This window comes from Aptenodytes forsteri, unplaced genomic scaffold (genome assembly GCF_000699145.1).
Source record: "Aptenodytes forsteri isolate BGI_AS27 unplaced genomic scaffold, ASM69914v1 Scaffold797, whole genome shotgun sequence".
NCBI classification, from domain to species: domain Eukaryota; kingdom Metazoa; phylum Chordata; class Aves; order Sphenisciformes; family Spheniscidae; genus Aptenodytes; species Aptenodytes forsteri.
In genome coordinates, this window is record NW_008794442.1 from 49,795 (window position 1) to 64,846 (window position 15,052).

Genomic DNA, 15,052 nt, shown 5'->3' on the forward strand with positions numbered 1-15,052 from the left:
GTCGGCGTGACTGGTCAGCCTTGGTTGGGTTCCGGGGGCCGCCAAGGCATCGGGTGAAAGCGGCGGGAGCTCTTGCGGCCTGCAGCTGCCGAAAGGGAGAAGAGCCGGACTCGTCGCCCCCTGTCCCCCGCGCCTTCTGCCTCCCTCGGCAGAGCCCTGCCGCGGGCAGGGGCGGACCGAGCGCGCCGTTACGCTCGAGCGCCGTCCGTGCTCCCGCCCCCGGCTCCGCGCACCCTTTGGGCCCTGTCCTGCGGATTTCCACGTAGCTCCAAAGGGACAGAGGAGATACGGTGATAGCGTTAAAATGTCCGCAAATTCTCCCCCGGTTTCTTTGACGTGCGGTTCGAAGTCACCTGTGACCTTTCTCGTGATGTGGTAGCTCCACTGCTGTGAGGAGTTGACTCAAGACGGTATGAAACTCTTCTTTGTGAAGTGATGATGTGTCACTGGTGGTCAAAATGAAAGTCGGCCTCACACCGGTACGGTGTACCTAAGACAAGCCACTAATACTTGTGTATGGCTAGAAATCCTGTTGAATTTCGTAATATAAAAACTTGAAATGGAAATTGTGCCTTAGCAAATACGACTTTATTGAATGTAGTTTATGCAATTTATGTATCCTGTGCAGTATGGGTTAAGGACTTGATTGTACTCAAAAAGGCATCTAGTCTTCCGTAAGTCCCCCCCCCTTGTAAAATGTATTGATATTTACTGTACATAAGGTTCTACCTTAGTATAGTTTCTCTGCAGTAACTTCTGCTGTGTTTTTATTTTTTTGACAGACTTTAATTTAGCTTATTTTGGTTAATTCATGAGTGTTAATTTTTGACTCTTACTTGACATTATGCTACAAGTGACATGAAGGAAACTATCTATAGATGAGCTTTTTTCCCTGCTTTTTAAAGCAGATAATCACAAAAATAAATGTTATTTAATACAAGTGAATGAATCTATCCTTCTAAATGTATGCCTATTATTCTTTTAAACTATTAAACCAGAAAATTAGAACATCTGTTTTTAAAAAGCAGAAATCTGATTTGTAAAAAGTCATGTGGGATACAGCAGAAAGCTAGACCTAATTTTTTTATTATTATTATTAATTTAGTATGTATCTTAACAGCAAGACCGATGTTCTATTTAAGTTGTGCATTGTGGTCCCAAATGGAAGGTGATTAAGTCTTCTGTAAAGCAGTAGTAATCAAGTTGTTGAAAGTAGGGGTGTAGGGGTTTGGGTTTTTTTCTTCCCCTCTCAAGTGGTTGAGTACTCCACTAAAAAGTTATTTTGAAAACTGTTCTCTGGTTGAGGAGACCAGAAAATTTTGTGAATTTACAGGATTTGTTAATTGGCTAGTTAAGCACTTGCAATACTCCCTCTTTCATATATTCAGTGTTGGTTCCTTTCCTTTCTAGATGCCATACCAAGTGCAGATCAGATTCGTATAACAACATCTTTGAAAAGCCAAAGAGGATCAGTGTGGACAAAAAACAAGTCAATATTTGAATATTGGGAAGTCGAAGTGACCTTTCGAGTTACAGGAAGAGGCCGCATTGGAGCTGATGGATTGGTATTAAGAATTTGACCTAACTGAAAAAAAACAGACATGCTTTAAATAGTGAATCTTGACTTACGACTCTTACTTGCTTTCTGTAATAGGCAATCTGGTTTACAGAAGAGCAAGGCTTGGAAGGTCCTGTTTTTGGGGCAGCTGATAAATGGAATGGTGTTGGAATTTTCTTCGATTCCTTTGACAATGATGGAAAGGTTAGTCGGAAGCAAACTCTTCTAGCAAAGATTATAAATCAATTTCCTGCCTGTTTTGTACATATAACTGTGGAAAAAAATAAGATGTTATTTTCCTACTCTCTCCTCCTTCATTTCGAAGGGATAAATTAAAACAGTCAAGTTTCCCTTATAGATTTTTTTACTAGACTTTTTCACATTTTTTTTTTTAAGCTTGAAAGTTGAAGCATAACACATAATGAATCTCCACTGAATGTTGGTTCATGTGTTAGGTTTGGAGGGAAAATGCCATGTACATATGTACAAGCTGAAATTTGGAATGTCCATGCACAATTTGAAATGTTGATATATCTGAAGATGTGTGCTTTGGAAGAGGCATATTGTACCAAAATATGACCCTGTGGAACCACAAATTTCTATGTCTCTCTTCAGAGATGCTCTTTTTCTTGCAACAAACCTGTCTTGAGTAGTTCAGCAGCAAAAATTCTGTAGCAGATGGGGGTGAGAGTTGCTGTTTTGAATTTCCAGTTTTCCAGTCCAGAATGATCCTGGGAAACTTTTAACATTACATAGTAGCTCTGTTCTGCTTCTGTTGCTTTTCCTGCACTACTTTGGCTTGCTTTTAGATGTTTTAGATGTATTTTTGTAGGTGTACAAGCTGTTTCCTGCAGATGGCTTTTGATATACAGCAAACTTCATCATATATAAAAGTTGAAAGACTGAAGGTGACGTTTATTTTTCTGATCTTCAAAGACAAGACACAGAATTAGAGTATTGTTCAACTTACTAAGAATTTTTAAATCCTTCCCCCCCCCCCTTTTTTTTTTCTGACTTCTGGAATGAGTATGGACACTGGCGTAGTTTGGCTGGCTGAAGATGCCATCTATCAAAAATTGCGTGTGGACAACACTGTTTGCCAGAACATTGATAGCACTGGGACTCTGGTCATGACAAGTTTAGTCAGTGTGGTGTGAAACCCTTTTTTTAGAAAGTGATGATGTGTCACTTCTAGTCAAAACAAAAGTCTTCGTCATGCCTTCATTAGTCTGACATGTCTTAAATACTGGAGTTTGTAAGACTTTTTTTAATGACAACCTGTTACTTTCTTCAGTCCCAGTATGGAGGAGTTGTTCTTTGTGCTGTTTTAGTGTGTTTGCTGGAAGATGTTTGGTGCTGTAACTGGTCTTCAGCCTAACATGCTAGCATCCAGAAGTAGACTTCATCTAGTACTGCCAACTCAAAGCACCGTGGTTATGATGCTGACTGGAAAACTGCAGAGCTTTTTTTCTCTAACTCCTAAGGCTGTAGGTTGTACTAGAGTTGAATTTTTATTTCTCTGTAGAAGTAGTGACAAGAGCTTTTTAAAAAGAGAAATACAATTTCATAGCTCTGAACACCTGAAATTACACTAAATGTCACAAGAGTTTACAGCACATCTTTCCTGTGACCTCTGGAAGCAAAAAATTGAGAAGTTATTCCCCACTTTAGATTCTCTACTATCTTTCAAGCTCTTGTATGTGCTTGGATCCAGACAAGATCCCCAGCAGAAACTGGACCGCCTATTGACCATTAGCATTGAATACTTTTGTTAGTAGCTGTCTACTATGCTGTAAGGTAGATTAGACTTGAGCTGCATTCATGAGTGCTTCGAAATTGAACTGTTTGTACACGCTTTGTGCAGAATATATGCAAGTATGCTCTGAAGTAATTCAATACTACTGTTGTTAAACTGAAATAAACAATAAGAAGATGACATTAAAGTATTCCAGTGGTACTGAGCAGGTAATACTGATGTCAAAGCAATTAAGCTAACGAAACTCCATTGCTGAGAAGTAGAAACACTGATGTATTTCTGTATACTGATGTACTGTTCTGTTGTTGTCACAATCTGTGTAATGAAGGAAAAGATACAGATAGTTTGGTTGTAGTGTTTTTTTGAAGACAAAGGACCACCCTACCCCACCACTGTGCATTGAGAAGGACGTTATTTCGTGACTTCTTAAAATCGGCGTCTTGTTGTTTTCTTTTCTTAAGAGCTGGTAATCTGTCTAGTGGGACAGTATATTCCTTTATGTTGTGGTTTAACCCCAGTAGGCAGCTAAGTATCACACAGCTGCTAGCTTACTCTCCCTTGGTGAGATGGGGGAGAGTATCGGAAGAGTAGAAGTGAGAAAACTCGTGGGTTGAGATGAAGACAGTTTTAATAGGCAAAGCAAAAGCCACGCGCTCAAGCAAAGCAAAACAAGGAATTCATTCACTGCTTCCCATTGGCAGGCAGGTGTTCAGCCATCTCCAAGACAGCAGGGCTCCATCACGTGTAACAATAACTGGGGAAGACAAATGCCATAACTCTGAATGTCCCCCCTTCCTTCTTCCCCCAGCTTTTATTGCTGAGCGTGACGCCATATGATCTAGATATCTTTTGGTCAGTTGGGGTCAGCTGTCCTGGCTATGTCCCCTCACAACTTCTTGTGCACCCCCAACCTACTTGCTGGTGGGGGACTGTGAGAAGCAGAAAAGGCCTTGAGGCTGTGTAAGCAATAACTAAAACATCGCTGTGTTATCAACACAGTTTTCATCATAAATCCAAAACATAGCCCCATACAAGCTACTATGAAGAAATTTAACTCTATCCCAGCCAAAACCAGTACACTTTAGGAGATGATGAATTGAAATGTTGAAGGGGGAAGGGAGATTAACTCTGAAATATTGTGCTTTTGTAAAAACTTGAGTTCACTTCATAAACTCCTGGAGGCAACCGGAATAGCACTGTAAATCTGTTAAATCTGTAAAATTATCATTTTAGCTTGTTCTCATCCTCTAGCAATTTAAATAACTGGGGATGTGTTTAACAGACTTTGTTTAGTCTCTGACAGATAGCTCCTGAGGCTTTTCTAATGAGTGTGACAAGGTCAGTCGGATGTCAACATAGTGTCTGTTCGGATGTTTTTCCCAGTGTTACGTAGCCAAAGTTGGATGTATTAAGTCATCTATTAGTTTTAAGATCTATATCTTCGCTACATATGAATTTTTCCTATCTGTGGCTTTTGTATTTCTGTATTTGTTGAATGATGGTAATTGGTAGTATATCCAGAAAGTTAATTTGTGTGGTTTTTTTCACCCCTAACTATGCAAAGAATGTAGCAGTCTCTTGCAAAGCATGCAGCGTGACACAGTGCTACTCAGTCATTTTGCTTATGTAATCCTGAAGTACAGAAAGAATAAAAACATCTGTGGTGTATCTGTAGTGTAATGACTTCAGGTGCTTTATCGCAGAAAGGCTATCAGTGATGTTACTTATGTTTCACTTCGAATTAAACTATTCCATTTGTCTGCTATTTCTTTTTCTAGAAAAACAATCCTGGAGTGATTGTTGTAGGCAACAATGGAAAACTTCTGTATGACCATCAGAAGTAAGTTTATTTTCAGTGTTAATGATAAATGTTTGCTTTTGAATGATGAAATGTTGCATGAAACTCTTTGCGAAACATAAAGGTTTCTTTCATGTTAAACTTTGTTTCCTTTACATTTGAGTTTTTCTATTTGTTAAAACACTGGGCAGTAACAGCACAGAAATTGGCAACTGATGGATATTTAAATGGCATGTGTTCTTTGGGATGGGTGAACTCAGATAAATGGAGGTACAGACTTTTTACCGCTTCATTGCTTATGGGTATCTTCCACGCACAGCTAATAACTGACAAAAGTGACTAACTGAAAGCTAATTGCCTGTTACTAAAATTAATTGGTTTAATTTTGATTTCTGTTTGCTTATTGTCAACAGCACAATTGACAACTTTTGGGATTCTCTGAGAAGAGAGGTGTCTAGCTTAGTTCGTGCAGTCCAGACTATAGCTTATTTCCATCTCACTTCACAGGTGTAGGAATATACCTTAGAAGCAAACAGATTTCCCCATTACTGCATTCTATCTATATTGTGTCCTGTGTAAAGCATCTAGTACTGTTGATCCCAGACTTCAGAAAAGCTCAGTGCAGTTGTGGGACGGCTTTTGAAAAACTTGCATATTGAAAAACTATCATGATGTTGCTTAGTGATACATTGATGCTTTTTTGTCTTAGCTGATAAATCATAAGATATAGTTTTATGCAAGTTGTCTTCTTGCATAGTGATGGTTCCACGCAAGCATTGGCATCCTGTCAGAGGGACTTTCGTAACAAGCCCTATCCTGTTCGAGTAAAGATAACATACTACCAAAAAACATTGACTGTAAGTACTCTGAAATAACATCATTATTCATATTTCTCACGTTTTTAAGTGTGAGATTGTTGCAACTATTTGAAAACCCAAAGACCCCATATGTTAATTCCAATATTCTTGAAAATGTTGAGCTCGGTAGCAGAAATTGGAAGGAGGTGCAGTATGTTCAAATTCTAGGCAAGTTCTTTTAGCTATATTAGTGCATCTGTAGTTTCCTGAGCTGACTCAGCAGGTATTGCTGATTTTTCTGATGTTACTTAGGAGTCAGTTGTGCTAACATACTTGTATGTGCTCAGACCCTTCTGTTGCTGTTGATTTGCCTGTAGAGGTGTCCCAAAGCCAGCATCTGTTCCTCAGCTTCCAAGCAGTTGAGCAGCTCCTTAACTTGAGCTGATCTGAGAGCTGCAGAGGGTTTTGTAGCTGATTGTAAGAGGTTCTTGAAATGTGACTGAAAAAACGAAGCTCGCTCTTTGACAGTAGATTTAAATTTGCTACTTGAGGCTTCCTACCTCCAAGAAATAGTAGGGCTTTGAACACTAGAGAAGATGGAAAACAACTGGTATGAGAGAGTCTTCAAGACTTCTTAAATACTATTCAGATGACTGTGAATTCCTTCTAGATAAAGAGAGAAAGATACTAATGTGGTGCTGGGTTACGACAGTTATGAAGTATGTGTTTCTTGGCTTCTGATTTCTTCTGAAAAGGTGCTATTCATAGGTATTAGCCATAAAACACATAGCTGTCATTTTGTAGTAGAAGTTTCTCTAAAAGTAAACACGCATGCACCTAAAAGAGGTGGACCTTGTACTGTGTTGTAATAGTAAAAGCTATCTGTTACTCTTGAATGAAAATTAAATTTCAGACTCCAAGGCTGCTCTCTTTCTGAATGCGCCTGGTCCCTGATGCCTTATCTAGGAACTCCTCTGGCCCAAATGTTGCTGCTAACCTTAGCAGTTCTGCAAATGCATCCGTGGAAGGAAGAGAGAATCTCTCTAAACTTAGAATCAATCTAGGAACAGTAAGGGATGACTCTTCTAGATCAGACCAAAAATTTTTGTTGCCCAGAACCTTATTCGGATATGTACTTTCTATAGACTAGCCTTTAATGATCCCTGAGTCAAGGATTTCTTGAACCAGAATTGATATTATTACGCCATGATCAGTTTTAGAATAGAATAGAATAATTCCATTTGGAAGCGACCTACAATCATCATCTAGTCCAACTGCCTGACCGCTTCAGGGCTGACCAAAGGTTAAAGCATGTTGTTAAGGGCATTGTCCAAATGCCTCTTAAACACTGACAGGCATGGGGCATCGACCACCTCTCTAGGAAGCCTGTTCCAGTGTTTGACCACCCTCTTGGTAAAGAAATGCTTCCTAATGTCCAGTCTAAACCTCCCCTGACGCAGCTTTGAACCATTCCCATGCGTCCTATCACTGGATCCCAGGGAGAAGAGATCAGCACCTCCCTCTCCACGTCCCCTCCTCAGGAAGCTGCAGAGAGCAATGAGGTCGCCCCTTAGCCTCCTTTTCTCCAAATGAGACAAACCCATAGTCCTCAGCCGCTCCTCACAAGACATGCCTTCCAGCCCTTTCACCTGCTTTGTTGCCCTTCTTTGCATTCAAGTACACATTCAGGTACCTAAACATCCTTTTTAAAATTGTGGGGCCCACGGTACTCAGGGTGAGGCCGCACCAATGCTAAATACAGTGGGATAATCACCTCTCTTGACCAGCTGGTTATACTGTGTTTAATGCAGCCCAGGATGCAGTTTGCCCTCTTGGTTGCCAGGGCACACTGCTGACTCATATCGAGCCTACCATCAATCAGCGCCCCCAGATCCCTTTCTGCAGGGCTGCTCCCTAGCCACTCCTCTCCCAGTTTATACTTGTTTCCAGCATTACTTTGTCCCAGGTGCAGAATCCAACATTTGTTCTTGTTAAATTTCATGTCATTGATGATTGCCCAATGCTCCAATCTGTCTAGAACCCTCTGCAAGGCCTCTTGTCCCTTGTGTCAACAGCACCTCCTAGTTTAGTATCATCAGCAAACTTACTAAGGCTGCGTTCAACTCCTGCATCCAGATCATTGATAAAAATGTTGAACAGCACTGGCCTTAGGATTGAGCCCTGAGGAACACCGCTGGTGACCAGTCACTAGCCAGATACAGCCCCATTCACTGCAGCCCTTTGAGCCCTGCTGTTCAGCCAGTTCTTTACCCAGTGCACCATGAACCTGCTCATCTCACAGTTGGACAACTTGTCCAGACAGATACTGTGAGAGACAGTATCAAAAGCCTTATTGAAATCCAGAAGAACTACATCCACCACCTTCCCTTCATCCACTAGGTGGATGACCTTATCGTAGGATATCAAATTAGTTAGACAGGACTTTCCCTTCGTGAACCCATGTTGACTGTGCCTGATGATTGCATTGTACTTCACTTACAATAACATAGCACCAAGTATCAGATACTGTGAGAGACAGTATCAAAAGCCTTATTGAAATCCAGAAGAACTACATCCACCACCTTCCCTTCATCCACTAGGTGGATGACCTTATCGTAGGATATCAAATTAGTTAGACAGGACTTTCCCTTCGTGAACCCATGTTGACTGTGCCTGATGATTGCATTGTTCTTTAGATGCCTTTCAATAGCACCCAGTATGATCTCCATAATTTTTCCAGGCACTAGACTAACAGGTCTGTAGTTTCCTGGGTTATTGAAATCCAGAAGAACTACATCCACCACCTTCCCTTCATCCACTAGGTGGATGACCTTATCGTAGGATATCAAATTAGTTAGACAGGACTTTCCCTTCGTGAACCCATGTTGACTGTGCCTGATGATTGCATTGTTCTTTAGATGCCTTTCAATAGCACCCAGTATGATCTCCATAATTTTTCCAGGCACTAGACTAACAGGTCTGTAGTTTCCTGGGTCTTCCCTCATGCCCTTCTTGTAAATTGGAATAACGTTGGCTAGCTTCGAGTCCGTGGGGACCTCCCCAGACTCCCAAGACCTTTGGTAGACAGTTGAGAGGGGTCCTGCTGTAACATCCGCTAGCTCCTCCAGTACTCTAGGATGAATCCCATCCAGCCCCATGGACTTATGAACGTTCAGCTGGTACAACTGGTCCCTTACAATTTCAGTGTCCACAAATGGGAAGTCACTGCTCCTGCAGCTGTGGTCCTCCAACTCGGAGAGGACCAGGCAGCCTAAGGTCTATCAGTATTAGTACAGACTAAGGCAAAAAAAAGAGTTGAATGCCTCTGTCTTTTTTTCATCCCTATTTGTAAGGTGACCATCTTCAACAAGTATTGGTCCAATGTTTTCCTTGGACCTCCTCATGCTATTAACATACTTAAAAAAGCCTTTCTTGCTGTCTGATACAACACTGGCCGGTTTCAACTCTTGAGCTTTGGCCTTTTCTGTCTTCTCCCTGCATATGCGAACCACAGCTCTGTAATCTTCCTGCAAAGCCTGACCTTGCTTCCAGAGATCATACAATTTCTTTTTCCTTTTGAGTTCCAAGAGGGGTTCCCTATTCAGCCAAGCTGGTCATCTGCCCCACTTGCTTGACTTCTGACACAATGGAATTGCCTGTTCCTGTTTGGGGTTTTTTTTTTTTTTTTTTAAAAAAAAAAAAGGTGGTTCTTAAAAACTGACCAACACTCATGGACCCCTAAGCCCTCAAAAGCAGTTTCTCAGGGAACACTGGTAGCTAGCCCCCTGAGTAGCTTAAAGTTTGCTCTCTTAAAATCCAGGGTAGCAACTCTGCTGACCTTTTTTTCTCATCACACCAAAAATTTTTACATCAACCATTTCATGATCTCTGTGGCCGAAACAGCCACCTGCCATCAGACCTCCCACGAGTCCTCCTCTATTCACAAACAAGTCTAGGAGGGAATCTTTCCTAGTTGGCTCACTCAGTACTTGTGGCGAGAAATTATCTTCATCTTCAGGAATTTCCCAGACTTGCTTGTCACAGCAGTATGGTATTCCCAGTTGATGTCTGGGAAGTTGAAATCTCCCGTAAGGACAAGGGCTACTGATCCAGAGATTTCTCTAATTGCCTATAGAATAACTCATTATTGCTATCATCCTGGCTGGGTGATCAATAGTGGATGCCCACAACATCTGCTTTGTTTTCCATCCCCCTAATCCTCACCCAGAGGCTCTCAACCACATCATCTCTAACTGTAAGGACTGTACAGTCAAACCTCTCCATTACATACAGTGTGACACCTCCACCTCGCCTGCCCTGCCTATCCATCCTGAACAGCCTATAGTCCTCCATCCCAGCACTCCAGCTGTGGGACTCGTTTCACCAGTCTCACTAATACCAATGACATCGTAGCTCTGGGAACAGACAAATGCTTCCAGTTTGTCCTGTTTGTTTCTTATACTGCATGTGTTGGTGTACAAGCATTTCAGGTGTGCTCCTAAGCCCTCAGTGCTCCCTGGAACAGCGTAAATGCTCCCATTAGCACCCTCAGGCAGTGCCCTGCCATCCCTTGGCTTACCTTCATGTCTCCTGATGGTATCCCTTTCCCCCATGTGTTCCTTTCCACGTACTAATTTGTCTTGCTGCTTCTTATAACTGAAATGAACACATTTTTATATGTGTCTGAATTCTATGTGGTATGTTCTCTTAGGTGATTAATAGAAAATGTTGAATTTTGTTCACGCTGAACTTTGAATCAGGCCTTTTTTTCCTTTTTAAAATAGAAAGCTCATGCATTTTCTTTGTAAAAAGTGTCTTTCAGAAAAGAAATAGTTTTTGGTTTCTAGTATCAGCTGCTGAATTATCCGATAAGTTGTATTTGTGACCGTTACTGTAAACTGACAAAGCAATTAACACAGATTTATGTGGTAAAATCTGTGTTTATCCTTTTAGGTATTAATTAACAATGGCTTCACTCCAGATAAAGAAGACTATGAATTTTGTGCAAAAGTGGAAGATATGGTGTTGCCATCACAAGGATATTTTGCAGTATCTGCAGCAACAGGGGGACTTGCAGGTAGCAAATGTTAAAAATTGTGACAAATGGTATGGAGAATTGCAGGGCTTGCAAGAGAGTTGTTTTTTTTTTTACTGCTAGTGTTGATCCATTATACCCATTTTTGACATGATGACGTAATTAATCCTCTCCCATTCCGAAATTACTGATACGGTTAGGCCTTTTCCTGTTAGAGCAGAAGGACTTTCAATCTGTCCTGACAAGACATTGTGCAGTCTCATTCCCCACTGCATAAACTCTTGGGAGGACTTTGTGAGGATGCAGTTGCCTGAAGATCCTTTGCAAGTGCAAGGTTGACTTGGGAAGTACCAGGATTTGTAACGTGTAGCAGTAGCAATTAACAGTGTTTTTTTGTTTTGTTTGTTGTATACAGATGATCATGATGTCCTGTCTTTTCTGACCTTCCAGTTGACTGAGCCTGGAAAGGAAACAGTAAGCATCTTTATGCATAATTAGTAAAATATGTTATTGTATATGTTTTATATGTAGCACCAGATTATGGCATTTCCTCTGAAGTCATACTTGGCATCCCTGTTTCAGGATTTTGGCACGTAGCTGTGCTGTCATCTGTTTTAGAAAAATGAGACTAATACTCTAATGTTTTGGTAATATTTTAATTAACGTTTTCAAGACCAGAATTCTTGAAGCAACGCTGAATCAACAAAAATCCTGATGTTAAAACAAAACATGCAGAGAAAACAAACTAAAAAGTACACTTTGTTTGGAAAGTGGAAAAATAATCTGTTCTTGCTTTCAACTTCCCATACCTCTAGAACACTTCTGTACTGCTGAACAGCATCTATCTTTGTAAAACTTGATTTCTTTTTAATCGCAGAAAGTACACAGGTATCAGGAAAAAGCTATGGGTCTCCATAGGAATGTCTCGTTTCTCACTCCAACTTAATATATTAATGTGCTCCACTAATTGTGTTACGTCTTCAAATCTGAAATCTGAACAGCCTTGCTGGAAAATAAGTTATATAGGAGTGCAGAAATTCCTCAAAAAGATAAAGAGAAGTATCAAGAAGAGTTTGAACACTTTCAGCAAGAATTGGATAAAAAGAAAGAAGAATTTCAAAAGGAACATCCTGATGTGCAAGGACAGCCAGGCAAGTTATTTGAGCTATTTTTCAGTTGTCAAGGAAAACATTAGCTTTCCAGGATATTCAGAACTAGGGCCTGATACTCTGACTGATCTTACTAAGCTCCTACTGATGTTACTAACTTTATTTAAGAATCTTTTGTCTTTTGTTTGTGAAGTATTTTCTGAAATATAAAGTCCCTTTTGTCATGTCTGGATTGAGAACAAAACAAATGAACGGAAACATGATGGGAACAATGAGAATCTGTATGGAACAGTAGAAGGGAGAGAAGGTCATGAATCCCTCTGTAAAGTGATGATTAAGGAAGCATGGCCTTTTTGGTTATTTGAAAATAAATTTGAAAGGTCATTTCTTTGGTCTGTTTCTGCACATTCATAATAAACATTTTTTTTCCATCTTGTTTTATGGATGGTTATTAAAGATGGGCTAGTGGATGTGCTGGAACATGTGTTTACTTGGAAAAACTTTTTAATGCTTGCCTAATATTGGACATGGGTTGAGTTCTGTCAATTTCAGCACCACAGCATTAGCAGGCGTTCAGTATTGGTATTTGGGTTGGCTAATATCCGAATTTCTAGCTTGATGTTGTTAAAAACAGTGGCCTTTATTTTTACATTTTAAGCTATTGATAAGAAATTTAAGTTTGGCTGGGTAGGGCAGAATTGCCTTTTCCACTATTGATACCACACATCTGCAGCTCTCAGCAAGCATTGGTTTAAAGATATTTCAGACTGAACAGCATTTTTCCACTGATTTCAAATGATATTTAATTTAGGAAAATTATAATAATGACTCTTGCCCACTTTTTTTGAGTGTTTAGCCAAAGTGCTTTGACTTTGATTGTTCTGCTGTGGAACATGGTGGGGGTTTTGTTTGTTTGCTTTGATTGTTTTTTTAAATTTTTTTAAATTTTGTTTTTTAGAGCTGGGCAAAAAATAATCTGCTTATTTGAAAATATAATGGAAGCCAGTCTATTTCTTACTTTTCTGGATTGAATTAGCTGTATTTGAACGCACCCGTATCAGGAATGTACTTTAGGCATCTAGACCTGAAATTTCAGGTTGTCATCTTTTTTTTTTTCCACAGTGATAAGTTATGATTGTTCTAAAGGTCCTACACCATTTTAACTTCATCTGTGTTTTTGAAATATTGTCCAGCCTTCCATTGATAAGAAATAATAATCTTTTTGTCACAGAGTCTTTTGGACTTTCTTCTTTCCTATGTTGAAGCTGTGGAGGAACTCACTCAAAATGTACAGTCACTTCTCTATTTCAAGCTACTTTTTAAAGCTTACTTTTTCTAAAAAGTAGCTGTTACCTAATACCTGGAAATCTCTTCTGAAGGATAGTTGGTAATGTAATGCTAGCTTACGCAAAGATAGTTGCCTCCTAATAAAATGGAAACAGGATGCTGTTATTATGTTGCACGTTATCCAAGTATTGAAGTAGGAACTCTAAGATGGAGTCTGGGTTTGAATGTGTGGTTCTCTCTGTTCAATTCTTCTGATCCCATTTGGGTATCCTTTGCCATGGCAATGGTGATAAATAAACACCAAATATGTCAGATTATGGGGAAAGAAGTATATCCATGTGGAAACTTTTAAGGGTGCAAGAAAAATGATACAATGCAACTTATGAGGAATGCATATATGTAAGAACTACCTGTGCTTTTTTCTTATCAGCGGATGATCTTTTTGAAACTGTAAGTGATCGTGAACTGAGGCAAATCTTTGAGGGGCAGAATCGAATTCATCTTGAAATCAAACAGCTTAATAGGCAATTGGACATGATTCTGGATGAGCAGAGGAGATACGTCTCTGCAGTCACAGATGAGATTGCTAAAAGAGGCACTGGTTTTCCAGGTCAACAAGGACAGGTAAATAAATGAAAAAAAAAAAATACTGTGATTGATAGCTCAGCCTAATTTCAGCAGCATGATTGATTTGCTTTTTCCAAGATATGTTGATCTTTTTCTCCTCCCCCACCAGGTTTCCCAGCAAGAGATTGAGACAGTTGTGAAAACTCAAGAAGAGGTCATTAGACAAGTAAATGAAATAAGGTAAATGCTTTGTAAATATTAAGGCTGTGTTTTGAATTTTATATTATTTGCCACCTTTTAAATCCTATTTAGTATTTCAGTAGGAGAATATTGACAAACTTGAAATTTCTCTGTGTCAGTTCCTTAGTGATTGACTCTCTGCATACATTTGATTTCTATAATAAAGTAAGTTCATGTCCCTCGGGTGGCTAAGCCCCCTAATTTGCCTCTTTTTTTCATCATGAGATTCCACTTCAACAGGTAAGTCCAGTCCCTCTAAAAACAATCGATTTCTGCTAATGTGATAACCTGCTACCTCATGGAAATTTGTTGCTCTGATTTTGGAGTATTGATAACAACATGAGCATAAATGCCTTTGATTTACAGCTAGTGAACCTAAAAAAGAAAAGGTGTATTGGAGTCTCTTGTCCATATACTCAGTCTACTCCTGATATAATGATTATATGAGTTTATTATTATGTAATATTACGAATAAAATCTATAATATCATATTTAGATAATATTATATGAAATATATTTGGGGTTTTGTTTAGTGTAAACAACCTATAAAGGCATGTAGGTAATTCTGAGAAGCAGTTCTGTACAAATGAAAATGTCTGTGCATGTAATAAGAGTTGTTGAGATTTACTGCTTATTCTTGTAATTATTATTTCCTTTTTTTTAAAAGTAGTTCACTTTCTTCAGTATAGACATACATTTTGTCTTTGGGTTTTTTCCCTAATTTTGCTATGACTGCCTAAAGCTCATATATTGTTCCACGGTAGTCTGTTGTGTTACTGATTTGGATATCACAAAAAGTATTTACAGTTTTATGTCAAGTCTCTCAGAATTCCAGTGTGTACAAGCCTTTGAGAGGCCTTTTTTTTTCCTTCTTTTTTTTCTCTCTCCTCTCTCTCTCTCTCTCT

At 39.5% G+C, this 15,052-nt stretch overlaps 1 protein-coding gene across 1 annotated transcript in view; it reads left to right on the forward strand.

Moving 5' to 3' along the window:
- The window catches only part of LMAN1 (lectin, mannose binding 1), a 68,482-nt gene that overhangs the window by 42,022 nt on the left and 11,408 nt on the right, over positions 1–15,052 (forward strand). The window contains exons 2-11 of the mRNA XM_009289550.1: positions 1,411–1,565; positions 1,655–1,762; positions 5,093–5,154; positions 5,870–5,969; positions 10,863–10,986; positions 11,360–11,422; positions 11,476–11,482; positions 11,974–12,095; positions 13,771–13,964; positions 14,077–14,147. Of these exons, the coding sequence (XP_009287825.1) occupies positions 1,411–1,565; positions 1,655–1,762; positions 5,093–5,154; positions 5,870–5,969; positions 10,863–10,986; positions 11,360–11,422; positions 11,476–11,482; positions 11,974–12,095; positions 13,771–13,964; positions 14,077–14,147 (1,006 nt within the window). The remainder of the gene's footprint in view (positions 1–1,410; positions 1,566–1,654; positions 1,763–5,092; positions 5,155–5,869; positions 5,970–10,862; positions 10,987–11,359; positions 11,423–11,475; positions 11,483–11,973; positions 12,096–13,770; positions 13,965–14,076; positions 14,148–15,052) is intronic.